This window comes from Rhinolophus ferrumequinum, chromosome 26, assembly GCF_004115265.2.
Source record: "Rhinolophus ferrumequinum isolate MPI-CBG mRhiFer1 chromosome 26, mRhiFer1_v1.p, whole genome shotgun sequence".
NCBI lineage: Eukaryota > Metazoa > Chordata > Mammalia > Chiroptera > Rhinolophidae > Rhinolophus > Rhinolophus ferrumequinum.
The window spans coordinates 25482988-25504487 of NC_046309.1; the positions used below are offsets into that span (position 1 = coordinate 25482988).

At 37.1% G+C, this 21500-nt stretch overlaps 1 protein-coding gene across 1 annotated transcript in view; it reads right to left on the reverse strand.

Moving 5' to 3' along the window:
- The window catches only part of CFTR (CF transmembrane conductance regulator), a 157618-nt gene that overhangs the window by 93867 nt on the left and 42251 nt on the right, over nucleotides 1–21500 (reverse strand). Inside the window, exons 4-11 of the mRNA XM_033099296.1 lie at nucleotides 19019–19234; nucleotides 15870–15959; nucleotides 14798–14961; nucleotides 13868–13993; nucleotides 10335–10581; nucleotides 7912–8004; nucleotides 5780–5962; nucleotides 3212–3403 (exon numbers count right to left, since the gene is read on the reverse strand). Coding sequence (XP_032955187.1) covers nucleotides 3212–3403; nucleotides 5780–5962; nucleotides 7912–8004; nucleotides 10335–10581; nucleotides 13868–13993; nucleotides 14798–14961; nucleotides 15870–15959; nucleotides 19019–19234 — 1311 coding nt within the window. The remainder of the gene's footprint in view (nucleotides 1–3211; nucleotides 3404–5779; nucleotides 5963–7911; nucleotides 8005–10334; nucleotides 10582–13867; nucleotides 13994–14797; nucleotides 14962–15869; nucleotides 15960–19018; nucleotides 19235–21500) is intronic.

The window sequence follows — 21500 nt, forward strand, 5'->3', positions numbered from 1 at the left end:
TCTCCACCTTCATTCCTCCCTGCTCACTATCCCCGAGTTACACTCTGGTTCTCTCAAGATGCTGTGGTTCCCTGTGCTAACCAAGTGGTTTCATTTTCCGCTCATCCATTTTCCTCTGTCCAGAATACCTCTTCCATTTTTATTCATCCTCCAAGATGTCCATTTTTAGAGAAGGGTTCCCTGAAGTCTCTAGGATAGCTAAAAGCCCTCATCTCGACTTCCGTGCTGCCCTGAGAGCACCTCTGTCCCAACACTTGCTATATTATATTAAAATAGTCTCTTTATGCATGTTTTACCCCAACCAGCCTATAAGTTCTTTGAGTGAAGGGATAATAAAGTTTTCATTTTGTACCCACCTTGCTCTCACCAGTGAACAGTGTCCGGCATATGGTAGTCACTTAAGTAATGTTTGGGGGTCTGAAAGGGACGGACGTAAGAACTGGAATCACCCCTCAACCCCAGTGCCATTTCTGGAGCATGGACCCAATCTGCCTATACGTCAAACACTCGGGGTCTTATGCCACCTGTTTTCTTCCACAGAATACTCCAACTTTTATTGACTGGGTCATGAAGACCAGCTACCATATTCATAGATGACCACTTTTATAGTTTTCTTTTATAACTTCTTTGTCACCATCAACATTCATAACGATGATTTTTCATGATTCTTTGGTTTCACAGTTCTCCTTCTTAATTACACCAACCTCCACCTTGTTTCCACAGTAGCCACTCACTGACAAGATCTGACTCTCAGGCACAGTTCTCTTACATCATGCTCTCTAGCAGAATTACTCACCTCAAAAAGAAGTAGAAACAAGCTCATAGTTACTGAACAGCTAATTTGTACCAGTTGCTGTATTAGGCGCCTTACATTTATCTCATTTACTTTTTTCTGAACAATCCAGTGAATAATTTACTCATCAATCTCCCACTTCTTCACATCAACCTAACTTTCTACTTTATTGGCAGCTCCAATGTTCTTAATCAAACAGTTCCTACAAGGCCATATGTTTCACTCTTGGCGCTAGTGGGATTCCATAGTGAATCATTCCATCAGAGGACATTAGTGTTTCACCTCCTCTGGAAATGATTCCTTGTATTAGACAGACCCTGTTGATTCCCATGCTTCCTCCTCTTACTCCCATAGAAATGCCTCTTTCTTTTCCTATTAGAGCACTATTACATCCTGTATTGATAAGTTTCTACCTCCTACTGCTCCATGAACCTCTGAAGTATATGAATCTTATTCATATTTTCATAAAATACTGCAAGTCTCAATAAATGTTTTCAAAATGAAGACTCCTTGCCTTCTTCTTGTTTAAAAGATTATTTAGGCACAAAAGACCATATATTCTATGATTCCACTTACGTGAAATATCCAGAATAGGAAAATTTTTAGAGACAGTAGATTGCTTAAGGCTGGGTGAGTGACTTAGGTATGAGGGAATAAAAATTGATGGCTAAGGAGGTTTCCTTTAAAGGAGCTGAAAATGTGGTAATGTTGTACAATCCTGTGAATAAACTTAAACACTCTGAATTATATACTTTAAAAATAATTTTAAGGCTGGCCATGGAATCAGAAAAAAAAAGGAATAATATGTTCTTCCTCTTATCACCATTCCTTCATTATTTTAACAGTTTTATCGAGATATAATTCACACACCATACAATAATTCATTAAAACGCAGTTCACTATACCATGAACCCTTTAGAAAATGGACCATGTCTTATTCAATTTGGCATTTCCAGACCCTAACACACCATTCAGAAGTTAGTAAATGCTCGTTCCATGATGAGGGACCTCTAGCTCTGAATTTATTATTAGTAACATAACTATGTCACATTTGGGTTAAGTATACTTTTATAGGTTTACTTGGGGGAATCAAACCACCATTTATAGTATTATTTCTATGGGAAATGGTATATTCAAAGCAAAAATAAGACTACTAGAAACCTTCCGACATCTTTCCGCTAACACATAAAGAAAGCCCATGATTTATCTTGCACGGCACTACCACTCCTACATCCTAGCGCCTCCTAGACAAATACTAGTGTTCTGTAGAAACACTCAGATTTTTTTTTATTACAAATCTACTCAGTGTTCCAACCTCCAGATTGTGAAACACTATTCCTGGAAGGGCTTTTGAGGAATGAAGATTATCTTCTTCAAGGTAAATCCAATATTTTTTCAGGATAGCTTTTATTTTCATTAGGGTTTCAGGGTATATAGAAAATAAGAGAATGCTACTTTGGAAAACTACCGTTGAGTGAGTTAGGATATACATAGAGAACCATTTATACAAGCATTAGCCCTCTTTTGTAAAAATTCTAGTTTCTATCTATTGAACAAGTAGCCATTTTCTATTTTCCACATACTGTACTTTAAGTTTCATTTTATTCCCACTGTAATTTTTCTCATTAAATGTGATTGTAAAGAATCCACTAATGTCAAATGTCATCTATCAAAAATAGTGATTTTGAATCAAGATTACTATGTCGGCAATACTACTGATAAACCTCATGGTATATTCCCTGCCCGATATTTGTATCAATAATTATTAAACCTCCCGTCATATACTTTATGTATCGAATAGCACAAGACCCATTTATACTGGCTTCACTGGAAATACTTCCTGTATTTCCAGATAAATAGCCGATTCCCCAATATTGTTATGAAAGGAGTCAACAGCATCATCTCCAATTTTGTCTCTGTTCCAGACAATTACGGTCACTAAAAGTTATATAGTTATATGTTCCAGGCCAAAGGATAAGATATAATCACAGGTTTATCTTTGATTCTCTACTGGCAGATCAATGCTTGTTCCATTAGGTTATGGTATGAGTAAGATTATCAAAATCCTCTTATGTAATTTTGAAGTATCTTTTAAAAAATGTATTCCATACAAAGGTCATGTGAGGACATTTGTTTCACTAATGAGTGAACAAAATTCTTACCATTTCATGGAGTTTTTATTCTAACCAAACAAGTCCATCATTGAAAATAAATTATACCCTCTTTATGTTTTTTCTGCAAGTTTCTTAAAGCAGGGGTCATATATTTTCTTAATTGATTTACTCACAGCAGTTTATTCATAGTGGAACACTGATTAATATATGTAGACTGACTGATTAAATAGGGAGCTAAATATATAATGTGAGTAGTTTGAAGGTCTCATCTGCATAACCATAAAGTTTTCATATAATTACTTACCTCTTCTAGCTGGCATGCTTTAATGACACTCCTATATCTATACTCATCATACGAAACACCAAAGATGATGTTTTCTTTAATGGTGCCAGGCATAATCCATGAAAACTGAGAGCAGAAGGAAATTCTTCCACTGTGCTTGATTTTGCCCTCTGAAGGTTCCAGTTCTCCCATAATCATCATCAGGAGTGAAGTCTAGAAATAAAACCGTTTTTATTAAGTTAAATCATTTGATCAAATCACTGTCAGGATGCACTTGCCTTCAACTGGTATCCTAAGTAGAGGTATCTATTCTGATTTTAAAAGATTCTACATTAATTCATTCTATTCAAAAATTATTAAGCACTTCCTGTTCTGGGTACACTGCTGGTGAACTGAAGAAATAGAAGAACAAAGATGTAACATGAAGTTATTATGATAAACATAATCACAGAAACACCTCTCCAACCTCTAAAAGTTGGAATGCCCTTGGGCTTATACCTTGGTCCCTTTCGCTTCTCATCAACAGTCTCTCCTTTGGACTCTCATTTAGCCCCATGTCTTTACACTGCTAGAAACCAGACTTACATATCCAAATAACATCTCTACTTGGATGTCAAATAGGCATTTTAAACTTAACATTCCAAAATCCATCTCCACCCAAAACCTGTTTGTCCCATAATATTCTCAGTAAATGGGACCTTCATCCTTCTACTTACTCAGTCCAGAAACCTTGGACTCATCCTTGACTCTTCCATTTTTCTTATGTGCCATGTTCAATCTATCTAGTTCTGTCGTGTCTTCCTTGAAAACATGACCTGAATCTGCCTCCTACTTCCATTACTACCAGGATTAAGCCAACACCATCTCTTGCCTGGATTAGCACAAAGCCCTTTGGACTCAGATCCCTGCTCTGCACTTGTATCCCTACAATCTATTCTCACAGGGGTCCTGTCAAAATGGAAGCCAGATCTTGTTACTTCTCTGCTCAAACCCCTCCAATGGCTTCTCACTTCCTCAGAATAAAAGCCAAACTCTTTACAAGGACCTTTGTAAGGCCCTTAGGGCACTTTTACAAGGCCCCAAGTAATGGTCTGGCCCTCCATTACTTCTCTGACAGCTCTACCCTCCCTGGCTCACTCTGGGCCGACTCCACTGACCTCCTTGTTGTTCTTTGAACCAAACAGGCACAGTCCCACTTCAAGGCTTTGTTCCACCCTCTGCCAAGATTTTCAGTTAAGATTTTCCTAATTGGTACTAAATTTTAGCTTGATCTTATACTAACTGAGCACTAGATGTGTAGAATAAGGTATTAGCTCCTGCTTTTGCTGACTTCTAAAATAAAATAGAATCTACAGTTTTACCAATATTTTTACATACATATATATACATATAAAATATTCATTGATGTTTTCATTTAAGTTCATCTCTCTCAAAATACCAAAATTGTGATAGATATATAAATTATATATTTATTTATATGCATATACGAGGTCTAACAATTAAGTTCTGTGTGGGTGGGTGACAGAGACTGTGTGGTGAAAGGGGTTCTCAGGAAGGCCACAGAACTGCTTCAGTTGTGGTAGGGATGACAGAAGAACTGAAAATCTCCACACACTGGGGGAGATGCTGCAAGCCAGCCTTTGGTCCAAGGTATCCAGTGGTGCCACCTGTTATACCAATATTGCTTAATTAAAATAAGTGGAGGACGTTTCATAAATGGAAGACCCAATGTAGATTAGAACAACAAGAACAAAAAACCCCACCGATTTCCCAAAGATGTTCAATTAAATAAATTTGTAGCTCTGATTTGTATCTCTGATTTAATTCCTTCACGCCCTTTAAATTTATTCCCCAAAGAGAACAAGTGTTTTCTCATTATCTGAATGATAGCTCATATCCTTAAGACCATTACAAAGTGTTCTCTTTTCCTGACAATGAGGTTGGACCTTTTGGCTGTTTTTGCTTTCTAATCTGTTACTTTTTGTCAGATGTATCTCCTAATATTCCTAGTTTATAATATGTTAGGGTGGGAGGGGAGGGCAGGGTGACTGACCAGCACAGAATACATTAACATTCCTATGTATTGCCTTCAAAAAACTATCCCACTCAAAATTTTTCCTCACAATAAATCATCAGCAAATCCGAGTCCACTCTCCAAAATTCTAACATCAACAAAATGGGGACCTTTGCTTATGTGGTTACTGAGGTAAAATCTAAGCCATGATTTTCCTGGAACAACAGTTCTGATAAAAAATGCCTGTGCCACAGACTGTTAAAAATGGACAGTTCATTGATTCCACAAAATGATAGAATGCCAAAATGATTGAATGTGCAACACAGTATGTTGAGTGCTGTGCAAAACTTAAAGATGTAGAAAGATTCACTGGAAATAGCGTGAAGAAATAAAAGGCTAGAGGACATTATCAGTGGAATAATTTGTATTATAAGAAACACTGTATCTAATCATTCTCCTAATACCAATGTAAGAATTTCTCCAAAATACCTTTTCACACTACAGACATACTTGAAAAAGAAAGGAGAAATGCCTGCCAAATTAGGATCCCAATGCTGAGGAATAAAAGAGACTACCTTGCCGGCTCCAGTAGATCCCGCAACAGCCAACAACTGTCCTCTTTCTACCTTGAAATTGATACCTCTCAGCACAGGCGTACTAAGAATTGCGAAATTACTGAAGAAGAGGCGGTTGTCACCACTGGGAATGTTTCCATTGTTGTTGTTCTGCTTTGCATTCTCAAATAACTCCCCAACCCCCTGTAAAAAAAAAAAAACAAGTAGGTTTTTCAGATATTTTCAATAGCTATTTTATGTACAATTAATTTGAAAAGCACAGAGCCCATAATCCATACATTATAGCACATAATTATATAGCCCATAATTTCTAGAGCACATAGTCCAAAATATTTGAAAATTATAATTATAGCCCAAGCGGACAAAGTGAATGTTTTTCAGAAAAGGCTTTAGCACAAGGAAAATGGAGATGAGAATGCTGCTGGGAGAAGAACTGAAATGATTGGTCTTGGAATGAGAAGAGGTTAAACCCAGAGGGGTCCAAATGGTAGAATTAAAGAGATTAGCAATCTTGATGAAATTGAGCAGCAGGAAAGATGGGATTAAGAGACTAAGCTGGAAAGTTAAGAAATTCTGGGCTGAGAAAGAGGTTTCAGTGTGACATAATCACCAAAGTGGAGTACGCCGGGTGCCCACAAAGCTCAGGATGTGACTAATAGGAAACTTCTGAGGAAGTCCCGTATGGTGCAAGTTCTAAGGATGGCATTGGAAGGGCTGCTCATGTGAACGCTGAAGCCTCAGACACGATGGCAGAGGGTTAACAAGCACCACCATCCTGAGTGTCATCAGGGAGTGCCCGGAGTTTGACAGGTGACAGTCAAAGGCTGGAGGGTGAGGATGCAGCTAGACAGGAGGGAAAGTGCTGTAGATTGTGACATTTGGGTCCCAAATCAGGCTTCAGCCCTTGCCAGTTGTGTGAGCTGAGCCAGGTCCCTTGAGCTTTCTAAGCCTCCGTTTCTTTACCAGTGAAATGGAAACATTAGTATTACGTAAGTCATAATGTTATGAGAATCAAATGAGACAGCACATACAAAGTGCTTCCCCTAGTGCCTGGCACGTAAGGGCTCCAGCACGCTGCTTATAGTATTAGATGGGGGGAGAGGGAAATGGAGGACTTTGGGATCAGAGCAGGAACACAGTTGTCTGAAAATAGGAGTGAAAACGTCAAACATATTCTGCCTTTGTGCCTGGAAGGGCAATTGAAATTCCTAAAAGCAAAGAAGTAAAAATCAATCTGATGCACACACTTTGCCACAAACAATTTTCCTAAGCAGACAAAGAATTATTCTCTTACCTGTATCTTAAAAAAATGAAGTAAAGTGAAGCCCTGGTGATCAAGTTACTTATATAAATAAAACCAATTTAAGATATTGTGCAATATGTAGAAATAGGACACTGGTTTCATAACTACCTTTACTCAACAGATATAAGTGATAAGGAAACAGGAACTCACCAGGTGTTCTCAATAATCAAATATTGCTTCCTTAGAATCTAAAGTCATTGATAATATATTTTCTGACTTTGAGAAATATGATAATTTTTAAATAGTGAATGAAAATAAGTAAAAATCATAGAAAACCATACACTGGTAGACCTCTCCTACATCTTTATGTTGACTAGTATATGTAAAGCACACTGGACTGGAACTTGAGATCAGAGAAGGTAGAGTTTATTGAGGAACTATTTTGTGCATGGTACTCTGTTGAACACTTCACATACATTATCTCAGTCAATCTCACAACAAATTTGCAACGTAAACAGTAATATTCCCATTTTACAGATGGAGTACCAAAGGCTGCACAAAGTTCAATGACTTGATCTAGATTACACAGAGAGTAAACGGCAGACCCAGGATTCAAACACAGATCTAGCTGGATCCCAAACCATGAGGTTTGTATTACTTCCTAATCTGTTATGTGAAATAAGTTGTATGACTTAGACAAAAAGTGAAGAGGCTTCTATACTGTCTTTAATATTGCTGGGCCTCCACTTCTTTACCTATAAGTGGAGTCGGTCACCTTCCAGTTCTACCAGTTCTAACATCATTCTAACTTTGTTGTCCATTAGTACAACCAGATCCACAAAGAAAATTCCTAAGTATTTACAGCAAATAATTAAAAAATAATTCTGACCTCCTCCCAGAAGGCTGTTACATTCTCCATCACTACCTCTGTGGTTGTTAAGTTATATTCCAACGTCTTATGCTCTTGCTTTTGTAAGAATTCCTGTTCATAAAAAGAGCAAAAACACATTATAGAATGAGAATAGCATTAATGTATCACTGCACCTATTTTAAACTCTAATAATGTTGTATCTTGCATTTAGATTTTAAGAATTACGTTAGAAATTATTTCTTAATAAAATAATTTTATAAGCTTCTAAAGTTAATTTGCCAAGCACTAGGATTCATCATATTTAAAATGTACTCTTTAAATGTGATGTTATATAAAACTGTTATTACATGTTAGATTTTCAACGTACCACTGATTCTTCCTTGTACTATTCCATGCTAACCTTACTGACGATCATATAAAGCAGCCCTGAATTACCCACCAATGTGCCTCAGTTCACAATTAGGACAGAGAGAAAACTAACGTCTTCATCTTTACAGCACCCCCCTTATTAGAGGCAGCATTACATCACTTCTCTGAGTGAAGTGAAGGTGTGCAGATCTGATGTAACTGATTTTAAGGCATCAAACCTTGATTCTAAAAGTAGGGCCCTATTCGAAACTCTGATTCACAGTGTTCTGCGGGAAGGTGAGAGCATAAAGAAGAATTAATTTCATGTGTCCTGAAGTCTTCACTATAGAAAGCAATGTAAAAAGCCTGGTCCTTGCCTCATTTCCCCGCCTTTTTCTTGTCTGCTCTTCTCTCTCTTGCTATCTCTATTTTGCTTTCTCTCTTTTCCTCCCAATTTTGTTTTCAAGATGTGTTTCTCTGTTTCTGTGACGCTCTCATTTTGGGTCTGTATGTTCTCTCTCTCTCTCTCTCTCTCTCTCTCTCTCTCTCTCCCCCCCCCCCCATACACACAGCTGTGATGGGTTAACAGAAGAAATAAGATTAGTACGAGACCTGCTACGGTTCTGAGCTACACACACCTATTTGTCTAAATTGGGGATCTCAAACTCACACACTTTTAGATAATAAAACTAAGGAAGGCGGCTGAGTAGAGACTGTGATGAATGAAGGGGGCAGGCTGTCTGATGAGGGGGCCGCCACAGCTTGAGAGGGAAGAAGACCCCGTTTACTATATATTCCAATCCTTCAAATGGGACTGAACACATAATTTATTGCACATGTGACATCTGTCAATTTTTAAATGCTGGCAACTAATTCAAATGTTCTTTAAATGTGAAGGTCAAATAAAAGAAGTCTAGGGGTCAAAATTAGATCCCTGGGCCATCATTTGCAAACCCTGGCCTAGATTAAACAATGGCAGAACCACTTAAAAGTGACTCACCCTTCACCATCATTTTTATTTATGTCACAGTGATTTATTTGCAGGGTCAAATATTTAAATATTATCAAAAAAGTGTAATAAAACATTTTGATCTGTGTCACACGGGGTGTTATGCGAGGTCTCTAGTCCCGCTTCCCACTTAAGCATGCAGGGTGTCATGGTGAGGCCAAAAAGGAACACCCACAAAGCCATAGATAGGGGAGTCATACCACTATATTCTTGCTGGCGGCTGGGTTGGAGACGCAGGAAGCAGGAGCCACATGATCCGCAACCCGCCATCCACTTGTCTCTGCCAACCAACCTCACTTGCTAGCTGCAATCCGCATCTCTACAATCTGCAGTCCACACACCACCACACCACACCACCCTTTGCTAGCTTAGCCCCGGGAGTTATATCAGTGGCCAATGGCTAACCGGTAACAGCCAATGGGCAACTAGTCACAACTGATGACCATCTACTACCCGAGCCAGCACCTTTCTGTCTGAGGCCGAGAGCCTGGGAAACTGCTCTCTGGGGCTCTGTCCCCACAATCTGCATATAAATTATAAAAATTATAAGCACACACAAGTTCACAGCAGTGATTCAATTAGCTTTGCATAAATTGAGTCTCATCACCTGAGGACTTCAGAACTTTTCTTCAAGCTATCAGCTACATCAGCATTGCAGATAATTACTGTGGCATAAAATGCCATTCTCATTCATCATACTGGCCAGGGAACCACTCGGAAAACAAGGTGAACATTCTCAGTGGTAGGGGGAAAGTTTTTGAACTTCCTGGTGAGTCTGTCATCATCTTTGTGCACATTTGCCAAGTTCATTAAAACTGATCTATGGATTACTTGAAAAAAATTATCAGAATACAGAAACAATATTTTCTGCAACTTCTTAAGAGCAGCTCACAGGTCTCCGTTTTCTTTCGCTCACTCTCACTACAAGGGCTTGTGAGACCACATACAGTCATCAAGAGAGGAAATCCTGTGCATCACCAAATAGGCCCAAGACCAAGACGTCATTTCTAGCCAGTCTGTCCGCTAGAAAAGTTCTAAACTGTTCTAAAATTATTGTGGATGAGGGCCACTTAGGGTGCATTACCTGTATTTTATTTATTGCTCCAAGAGAGTCATACCACGTTTGCACAGCCCAGGGGAATTGCCGAGTGACTGCCATGCGCAGGACGATGCAGAACGAGATGGTTGTGAATATTTTTCGGAGGATGATTCCTTTGATCAGTGCATAGGGAAGCACAGATAAAAACACCACAAAGAACCCCGAGAAGAAGAATGCTGAGCTGTTGACGTATCTCACATAGGCAGCCTTCCGGGTCAGTCTCAGTTCTGTTCTATAAAAAACAATAGTAAGATTTGGGATGCTTAGTTATTTTTCAAATAAGGGGCATCTTGCAATGTAAAATCTGAACACAGGCTCTCAAGGCTTTGTGCTCTTGGGCAAGTTATTTAACCTCTCTGGGCCTGAGTTCCCTTATCTGAAAGAATAGTAATCAATGTACCAGTGTCTTGCACATAATACCTGTAAATATTATTTTAAACTATAATTAATAAACTCCATTATTACATTATTTTTAGGCATTGATCATTTCATTATTAATTAGTAAGATTAGTGAGACTGATAATTCTTTGTTTGTTGGTTGGTGTTTTAAGTGATTAAATGTGGAAATGAGGACAAAGTTGAAAGATTTATAAAGGGAAAGACAATTCTGTGATTCCGTAATGGCTTCTTAACACTCTAGTTTGGTTTTGGGGAACAACTGAAAATAACAAATGAGCCACAGAGGAGTGGTTCTCAAACCTCAGCATAAGTAAAAATCACCTGAAAAACTTGTTAAAATGCAGAATCTCAGGCCCAGCTTTCAGAGATACTGATTGAGTGAGTCTGCAGTAGGCTTCCAAAAATCAACAAAAATACCCAAGTGATTCTGTTGCAGGTGGTTCTTAAAAAATTATGAGCATAGATACCGCATCGTCTTTGTCTCTCTCATTTTAAAAGTATAATAATTTGCAATCGTATTACACTTCCAATCTTCCAGTCTGAACTGCAAATGTGAACTAGTTTTTTAAACAAATACAGAAGAGGTTTAAATGCTCCAATAGGCAGAAAACAGGGAGTGCAGAGGCTGGTGAGAGCAGAGGACAATGCTGCCTTCAACCTCCATTCCATTCTTCCAGGGCCATAAAAACTGGACCCTCCTGTTCAGCTCTTAGAAGGGGAAGAGCAGCAGTGACACAGACAAATGGGGGGGGGGGTCTTGGTGGTGGGGAGCAACAGCTGTGCTTGGCCTGACATTTGGATGCTGTTTCCATATACGGGTATAACTCAGAAAAGTTCTCATTCTCGAGTGGTAGAATTCAGAGAAATCTTTTTTTTTTTTTTTTTTAAGTCTGAAAAAAGTAATCTTGAGCACTCTAATGAAGAGAGTGGAGTTCAACGTGCCCAACCTAGATTGAGTCACAGTCTAACCCTTAACATCAATGATTTGGCACTGGAGACAAACTGGTTTGGGAATCTCTCTGGGGTTTCACTGGCTGTGCCACTTACAGCCCTGCCATCTTAAGCAAGTTACTCTTCCCTCGGATCCTGCAGAATCCACATCCATAGAAGGGAAACTAGCATCTTCCTTGTGGAGGTGTTGCCAAGATAAATGACAGCCTAGCAGAGGGCCTGGCACTTAGACCTTATTAGGTGTGTCTTGAATCTTCCAGCAAAAGACTAATATTGGCTATTTGAAGTTAAGAAAAGGCTAGAAAACACTGTTTACAAAAATGTTAATAAATTTGTCAAAATTGTTGTTGAAATGTACTAGAAACGGTTGAGGAAAATGGAAGGTGTGGCACTCCAAGAAAAGAATAATGGATTCAAGAACATGTATAAGAATCACCAAGAAAGCAGTACTCTCCATAATAAAATCACTAACACCTTATGAGTCATAAAAATATTTTATCAGTTTCTTATAAAAAAAATTGAAAATGACTTTATGACCAAAGAGCAATAAAAGAGTAGGTTATCAGGGAGCTTTGCACAGCCATTTGCGCAGCCCCGGCAGAGGTAACAAGCCCTTTGAAGTGCACCCTACCTCTTCAAGAACAATATATTTGCTCTTTTGAGCAGAAGCAATTCTTGCTTTCCCATATTTATGGCAGCACTTTCCAGCCTTTTCAGGTAACCATTTCATGCCAGATTAAGGAATTGGATAATACAAGTTACCACCAAACATTTGCTATTAGAATTGGTCAACCAGAAATAGAGTAGGACGGATGGATTTCCTTTTTTTGAGGAAGAGAGAAAAAATAAAGTCAAGAAAAGTCAGCAGGCGGAATAAGAACCTGACAAGGAGTTTATCTTGGAGGCTGAGGAAACTGGATCCTCTGATAATCTCCTCACTCGGCAATGCCTATACTTAGCGCCATATGACGGACCAAGGGGACAAGAATGACAGAAAACACTTGCTAATGAGAAAAACAACCTCCACTAAACAATTCCCCAAGATTTTTAAGGATGTTTCTGGAAAGAAAATATAATTCCTTTCCTGGATTTGTATTGAAAGACATAATAAAAGCAGGTGAGCAATAATGTTTGGGAAATAAATACTCTTTCTATTTACATGGCAAAGGATTTAACATGTCAGCCTTTCTTTTGTTGTTCCAATCACACACCTGCAGCTCAATTACCATCACTGTCTGCTGGAATCGGCAGCCTGAATTCCTGATAACCCACAGTCACGCCATCCAAAAAGTACTCTTCTCTTCAGTATATTTTTCCCTGTGAAACTCTCATGTGTTATCCGTCCTGAATGATTTGCCCTCTAACAGTATATCTGTCCCCACTGAGTCTCCTAGAAACTTTTTTTGATTGCAGTTTGTAGAACATGGAACTTGACTAAAGAAAAATGGTGTCATGGCTACAGAAATGCCCTAGTTTATATTTTGCTCAAAATTATCTTAGTAATCATATCTCAGTCTGTGCTGTACTTTTTTGCTGGCTATCATCTTTACTAATCAGTGAAAGAAAGGTTATCTGAGTTGAAACAAGACTAGAGATAGGTGCCAAGTCCTGACTCTATGTCAGGCAGGGGTTTCGTTACTTGAACTCACTTCTCAAGTGGAGGGTTTTTGGAAACACAATTTATAGATATTACCCTGTGTTATTATTCTTAAGTTAAGGCAGAACAAACATATTTTAACCAATAGAGGAGGGTTATTTGTTTTTTCATTTTTCAGGAGCCATAACATGTAGATTAAGGAAAATATAATAATAGAGAATCATTGATTTCACTAAGAATTGTATATGTATTAATCCAGGATTTCTATTTAAGGTTTCAATCAGCCTTCAGCATCATGATAATTATTTTAGTCAAATAAGCATATTACCATAAGCAGCTATAAACATATATAGGTGATTTTTTCATTAGGTATAAATACCCTTATAATGTAAAATAAAACACTTGGTCAACTATGAAAATTACTTTATGCCATTAACCCATGAATATTGATATAACTTAATACAATTGTTTGTCAGAAACTTCAAATATGAGCTGAACATCCACTGTGACTCATTTTTAAAATATTAAACATTAACTGACTAAAGATATTGAAATTATCTAAATGACTTACTGTCTTAGGTTTTCAATCATTTTTTCCATTGCTTCCTCCCAGCAGTATGCCTTAACAGATTGGATATTTTCAATCATTTCTGAGGTGATCACAAGTCTTTCATTGATCTTTCCAGCTCTCTGATCTCTATAAATAAATCAATCAGCCTATCAATCAAATAATTAGTAAACACAAATCAAATTAACCACTAAGAACTGCTCAAGCTTTTCAGAAAAACCACATTTCTTTTATTAAACAAATGAACATTTGATTACTAAATAGATGGTAACAAAAACAGTAGCTACCACTTAGTAAATGCCTGTGTGCTAGACACTGATTTAGACGCACTCCATATACTCTCCCTAATTCTTATGACAGTCTAGGAGAGGGGTTAGCTCTAATTCAAAGATGAAAAACCAGAGACTCAGTGGGGTAAAATGACTTGACTTATCACAATAACTAGTAAGTGTGCAATCTGGGATTCAAGTCAACAACTATTTGACTCCAAAATCGGTACACTTTCTATCATACTCTGGCTGACAAAGTCTAGAAGTGCTCTATCTAAGCAGTGAATAGTATCACTGATTCATTCTGTAATAAAAAGTAACTAAGGCTTGGCTATATGAAGATCCATGAACCAGAGTAGGAAAAGCCTGTAAACTCTACCCAAAATGTATGCATTCCCTCCCACTCACATAAATGTTTTATCCATTGTACCTAAATCTTATGATCTATAAACATGAACTGAATCATAACACATTTATAAAGAAATTCTATAGCTTGACAAACGAAACAGGAAGTACTGATGTGGATATTTGCCCCATTAAAATAATTCCTTTTTAGTGACACTCAGTAAGTAGATCACGGGTCAGTGCATTACTGATTTTACCAGAGTGGGCTTTTTGAAAACCCAACATAAAATCCTTTCGAATTGTGCAAATCAAGTGCTACCTGTACTTCATCATCATTCTCCCTAGCCCGGCTTGAAGCAGGGCGAGGACTATGAGGAAAGCGAGCCCGCAGAAGGCGGAGGCCTGCAACAGCTCCCAAAGCAGCCCCATCAGCAGCATCACTTGTAAAGGAGCAATCCACACGAAATGGGCCAACGCAAGTCCCTGGAAAACAAAATCACAGCGAAAACTAGTGATATTTACTGTCCATCCCCCAAAACAAACAAGTACAGATGAAAGAAATCAAACACAATGAGCTTCTATCATCCAACACTTCATGGTTCTTCTGAGCACACATCGAGGTGCTCATTCCATGAAGCACCTAGCAACGTGCTTACACATTCTACACGTGGACTAGGATTTCCCAGGGAACAGATTTCAAATTACTGCATTTGTAAGTTTGCTTTTTTCAGTGGAAATGAGATTGGATCTCTTAAGTATCCTGTCAAGAGTTTCTTTTAAATAACTTGTACTTGGGTAAAACAAGAGCCATGGTATAGAACACCAAAGAACAATCGACTGCCCAGAAGCTCAGTCTCCACAAGGGCACCATTCTGTCTGCCAATAGATTCCAAATAAATGTGTGCTCAGTTCAACAGTAATTTATTTAGCCCCTGCTGATGGCTCAATATTATGTTAAATACTGGAAATGCAAAATAAATAAAACACATTATCTGTCCTCATGGATTTTGATTTATTTGTGACACAAGATGGCACTGACCAAGAATTGCTCAGCGTATTCAACCAAAATAAATATTATTCAACAAATAAATCATACTCAACCAAAGTAAACAACTGATTTAAAGTATTAAAAGAAAACTTCAAAAGGATCTGATAAGGACGGAATCTTGAAAAACCTCATTAAATATCCAGCAAGCAGAGGTGCCTTTGAGTTGGGTAGTTCCATGACACCCCAGAATGTCACCTTGTTACACAACTCAGTTTTCAGAAATAGGGAAGGTAGGGATGTGCCCCATGTGACCACTTCTTACTGTTGTCTGACCCAGGAAAAGCTTTGAGGGTGTATGATTTAAAACAATAATGCATAAAAGATTAAATTAGTAGGTACATACTTCATCAAATTTGTTCAGATTGTTGGAAAGGAGACTAACAAGTTGTCCAATACTTATTTTATCTAGAACACGGCTTGACAGCTTTAAAGTCTGAAAGGAAAAAAGGGGAAGTTAGACGAAGTCAACAAACAGAAGACAAATATATTTATAAGCAACATTATAATACAGCTGAGGAATTAGGTTACTGTGCATGCATTTTTAGGTAAAGATAATGAAAATTATTTTGTGTTTACCTAGCTTAGTATCTTCTCAGATTTATAAATATTTCTTCTCATAGCAAATATTACACTGTCATGCCTCTAGTTATTTCATTTTCTAGCATTTAGAGAGTAATAACTATTTTTTTCTCCTCCAAAATAGTGTGGAGGGTTTTGGATTTTTTTGTTTGTTTTTCTTTTATTTTTGTAAAAGATGGAACCAAAGGCAGTGAAATTTGAAATTAAAACCTTAATTTAAATTTTGCATGCAGTCCTATACTAACTCTATTAAATAAAATTACTGTTAACATCATTTAAAGTACGTTATGAATAACTGAATCATTAATAATTTTGTGAAAGGTTATATTCATGATACAAATTCCTTAAATTTTACAAAGAAATATACATTCCTATACACAAAATAGAATTGTTTAGTAAGTGAATTAATTATGTTTATGAAAGATCATAGTCAGACTCACCAATAAAATTTAATAGGAATTGATTTGCCACTAGCTAGATGGCTTTGATTGGAGAGTACCTTCTAATATTTGTTTCAGCTGAATCCCTCACCTATGTATTGAGCACCTAGTAGAGGCAAATTCCTTTATTTGAGGCTTCAGCAATTATTATTGGGATTTATTAAAACACAATTCTTGCCTCAAGGCAACCGAGTATATACATAGCAAAATATAGGATAAATGAGTTAAAGGGAGTAGAATTTAATAGAGTGGTTAAGAGAAAGTTCACATATCTGGTTACAAAACTCTGGAAAGATTTTATGGAAGAGGTAGAATTTAAGCTAGATGTGACATAATGAATAGCATTTAGACAAGCAGAGATGAAGAAGGAATCGATCAAGGCAGTTAATTCCAAAACACTAGTAGAGCAACATGAAGGGGGAAATCCACTGAGCTAAACCACACATGACTTAGCAACAGACTCAGTCTCAGGCGACTTCAGTGCTCCATGGGGCTCCATATTAAGCACAGTAAACACTCAGTAAATATTTGTTCGTTTTAATTATCTCTATCTGCTTGAAATTCACAGGCAAAACTAAATTTAGTTTGTATTTTGATTCATTATTTAAAATATAATTTGAAAGTATCATATTTTCAGATTTTGGAACAAAGCAAAATGGCGCCCTGTTACAAAATTTGGACTATTGTAGAAGGAAGTAGCGGTTGACTGCCACATGGATGACACTGGTCAGCCATGGTCCGTGTTTACTTTAGGTTTACTTTCGGGACCACAGCACAGCCATGTAGAGATCCATTTGCATACTTTGGTGTTTTAGGTCAATGAAAGTCAGTAAGTATGGCTAGAGAGGTTAGAACAGATATTCAATAATTAGAAAGAAGGACAGAGAGTATCTTCCAATTTTTGATTAATGCATTCTGGGTCTGGAAGCACATATATTGCTGTATTTGTGCTAAATGTTATATATGCACTTATTTACAAACTAATCTGCTCTTTCTAAGCCCAGAGTATTCCATGCCTCTCTCCTCCTGTATAATACTTTCTCTTACTACATTATTTCAGTACTTATTGTATTTTCCCTATTACTTAGAAAATGCTTCACTCCAAGGATTGTGATTTACCCATTTTAGAAATTTTGAACAAGTTTTTGCACAATTTTCTATATTTTTTAAGTCTTAGTTTCTTAAAATCTTTTATCCATTGCATAGGGATAATAGTTCCAGAGAGTTTGGGAGAGGCTCAAATGAGACAGTATATTTAAATCACTTAGAAGCTTGTCATGTACATCCTTAGCTATCACTTATCATTAGAATAATAAGCACTTTTATAAATATTTTTTAAATTGGATTCAATGTTCTTTGATATGCTTGCTGTACAGATTCTACATCCCAAATAATACCTAGTAATTTCTTCATTTATGTAAAATTTCTGGATCAAAACAAAATTTTTGTTGATTTATCACCCATGCTTTCCTGCTACTTGTGAACAGATAAGATTGCAGTTGAGGTGATTTCATTAAACTGTGGACTCTGGTTTTTTCTTGTGCCTCCATAAAAGGCTTCTTTGAACAATAAAGTATGGCTATCAATGTTTTACAGCACAACTGACCTTGAATGTGTATTATGGAAGTGTTATGGGTATCTGTTAGAGGGAATTTCAGATCCATGACCCTTATAAGCCAAGTATATAAAATTTTTACACTGGGGAAAGAAAAACAAGAAGGGTAAAACAGTATTCAAATGATTCAGCTAAAACAGCTTTCTATAATGACTTGGTAGATCTAAGCAGTCACACATGGTCTTGAATCACATTGGTGAAAATATATGTTATTGAAATGATTTTAAATTGTGTTGCAAGGTACCTAAATCTTAAGCTGAATTCACCTAAATCATGCTTCAGACACTTGGGCTTCTGTCTGGACAGTACATACAGAAAGCCAGAGAAGGTTCTTACAATTGCCGTGTATGTTCTAAATTTTTTTAATTTTCAGGGTTGACAGGATGACAAAAATCTAACTCAAATTCAGGCAGTGGATAGGTGAATACCACCACTGTGTCACAACTAGTTAGGTGGAAACTTTCATTGATTGGATTCTTATGAACAATTACATACTATACTCTTGTTGTTGAACACAAGGATATGTGGCATTTTACCATAAGATGGTATTTTGTCAATGACTTATGCAGAAGGTAAGAATCACTTTAATGGGGAGCCATGGATTCCAAAAAATGATGACATGACTAGTGAAAAAACAAAAATAAAACTATATTATAGGCAGTTTATAGAAGGTGTTCGATAATTATTAGTTGAAGTGAACTAAGTTACCAAAGAAAATTAGAGACATTAATTAGTGCTGCCATTTATTTCACAGGCTTATGAAACTGATTTCAGAATTTACCCCTCACTTGTACCAGCATGGCATTTAAAACATGATAATACTCCATGTAGCACGGAGACTGTGCAAGAAAGTGTTACCTTCTTATAAATCAAACTAAACAAAGCTATCCTCATTTGCATCCCAATGTGATGAAGGCCAAAAATGGCGGGGTGCAAGAGCAGTGTCCTCATGATAAAGAGCAGGCATAAGCCTATGCCTAGGTAAATCGCAATGGACCGTTCCATCTTGTTATCTGGATCGTAGGAAGCTATGATTCTTCCCAGTAGGAGAGGCTGAATTGCTTTGGTGACTTCCTGTAAAGAGGACAAACAGATAAATGAAATTTTATTCACCTTTCATAAAATACCCTCACAATTTCAACACAGGAAGTTTCATCTTTAAAGGAGGACTTAAAATGGCCTGCACAAAGAGCCGTGTCATATAGGACACTCTGGACACTGTTTTTAAACTCTTTATACTTTGAAATAAGGTTTGATTTCGGGTTATAGCAAAAGTCACTCGGAAACAAGTATATGTACGAAGTTATTTTTGACTAAAAAGTGAATAGTGGCCATAAAGTAAAGGTGTAGTCTCTGGAGTACTAATTAGTAATATCTATATAGCACTCAAAGGTTCATGAAATATTTCTCATTTGATTTTGATGACTTTAGGAGAGAGAGTAGGCATTATTATTATAACATTGCAGATAAAGAAACAAGCCAAAGAGACCAAGTGACTTGATGTGATTTCAAAATAGACCTTCCAAAAGCATGCTGAACAATGCTTTTTTCCCCCCAGAATGAATATAGCTTCTCAAGGCAACCACATAAAGGGGAGCTGGCAAAGGAGGGAGGAGCTTGCAGGCACTGGTGGTATTTCAAGTAAGCCACGTCCAGTGCCATGCCCTTCCCACTCTGGAACAGGACTTCAGGGAAGAAGTATACCCACAGATTCCAACCTCAGGCCAGTTTCCAATGACTCACCAACTCTTCAAAAGCCTATGAGTTAACAAAGGAAGATCAAAGTTGTGTTTTCCAAATCCATTTCATCAGATCTCAATCAACTAGTAAATCTAATTGTCCATCAAATTTATTACCATTTCTCCTGAATATATCAGAACATAACGCAGGGATATGAACCCAGGAGGTCTAATTATTACTCATCTTGCTAAATTGCCTTCAAAAGGGAAGAACACATAATCCTCCATTTCGTTTTATGGTGGTTTTGTGAAATGGGGATCTGAGACTAAACAGTGCAAGGAAATGATGTTGTGCTAATTGTTACATTTCAAACGTATATTTTCAAGCCAGACTGCCCCCCCTCCAGTATTGCTCAGTATTATTCGCCCTCAGCCCTTAACTTGCTTTTCCCTTATTTTCTACAATATCCTCTCTAAACCTTAGTGCCCAATGCCTGAAAATGCCGTTTTACATCAACTTCATCTCCACAAGGAATCCTGACCTGTATAGAGCTGTCATTGGTTGACCACAGGTTTTATGTAGCTGTTCAATCTAGACTTTATATTAAGTGCTTTATTTCAAATTAAGTGTGTACACCAAGGCTCTGAATATAAGGAAAGCTTCAAACCTAAGAAAAGTTTTACAAACCCATCATACATGACATAGTAGAGTTCTCTCATCCTCACATAGCCATATTTTAATATTAGTTAGAATTATAGCACACAGGTGTGGAAAAGAAAATTGCTAACCTCCTACACAGATATAGCAACGTTAATAATTTTCCATATCTGCTGTACAGCACTTGTGTTTTTAAAAATAAATAAGTGCAGAAATTACTGTTTATTGGTGTGTATCATTTTATGCATGCTTTGTACTTCTACTACACAAGTATCCATCCTTAGACTATATATATAGAATTGATTTTCAGGTTTTAAATTTTATAACAAATGGTATCATACTCTGCTTTTTGCAACCTTTTTTTACTTAAGATTGTGTTTTTGACATTTAGCCCCATTGATACTTGTATGTCTGCCTCATTTATTCTACGTGCTGTTCAACATGACATCAGGTTATTTGCCCCTCTGCCCTACGCTGGGGCACATGGGTGTTTCCATTCCTAAACTATTACAGTCTCTGTACTTTCTGTGCTGGTTGTTTTTATTAAGTTTCATAGATCCAGTCCAAAGTTTCTCTAGATGATTTTATTTCCAAATACATAATTCCTTAAATTAGGAAAATGTACAGTTAAGATAAATCTTGGATTTGAAATTACATCTGCACTATAAATATAATTTTTCATAGTTTTAATAGTGGCAATATTTCATCCTCAAAATTATGTTTATATCAGTATTTTATCCTAGAATTTTTCTATATTATGCTGTTCTTCATAGACAAATGTCAATACCAAATCTACTTCGCTCTGTTTTTCCATAAATAGTGGGTTTGCACTTGACTGAAATGCTCTCTTGAGTTGCATTCAAGGGCATTAGATTTGTATGTGTTACCCTTGTAGGAAGTATTTGTGTGGCCATGAAGCAGACTAAGGAGCCTAGATGTGTACATGCATATCAATAAAACATCATTTCTTGTAAGACAATAACTGGAAGAGTATAAACTGTGA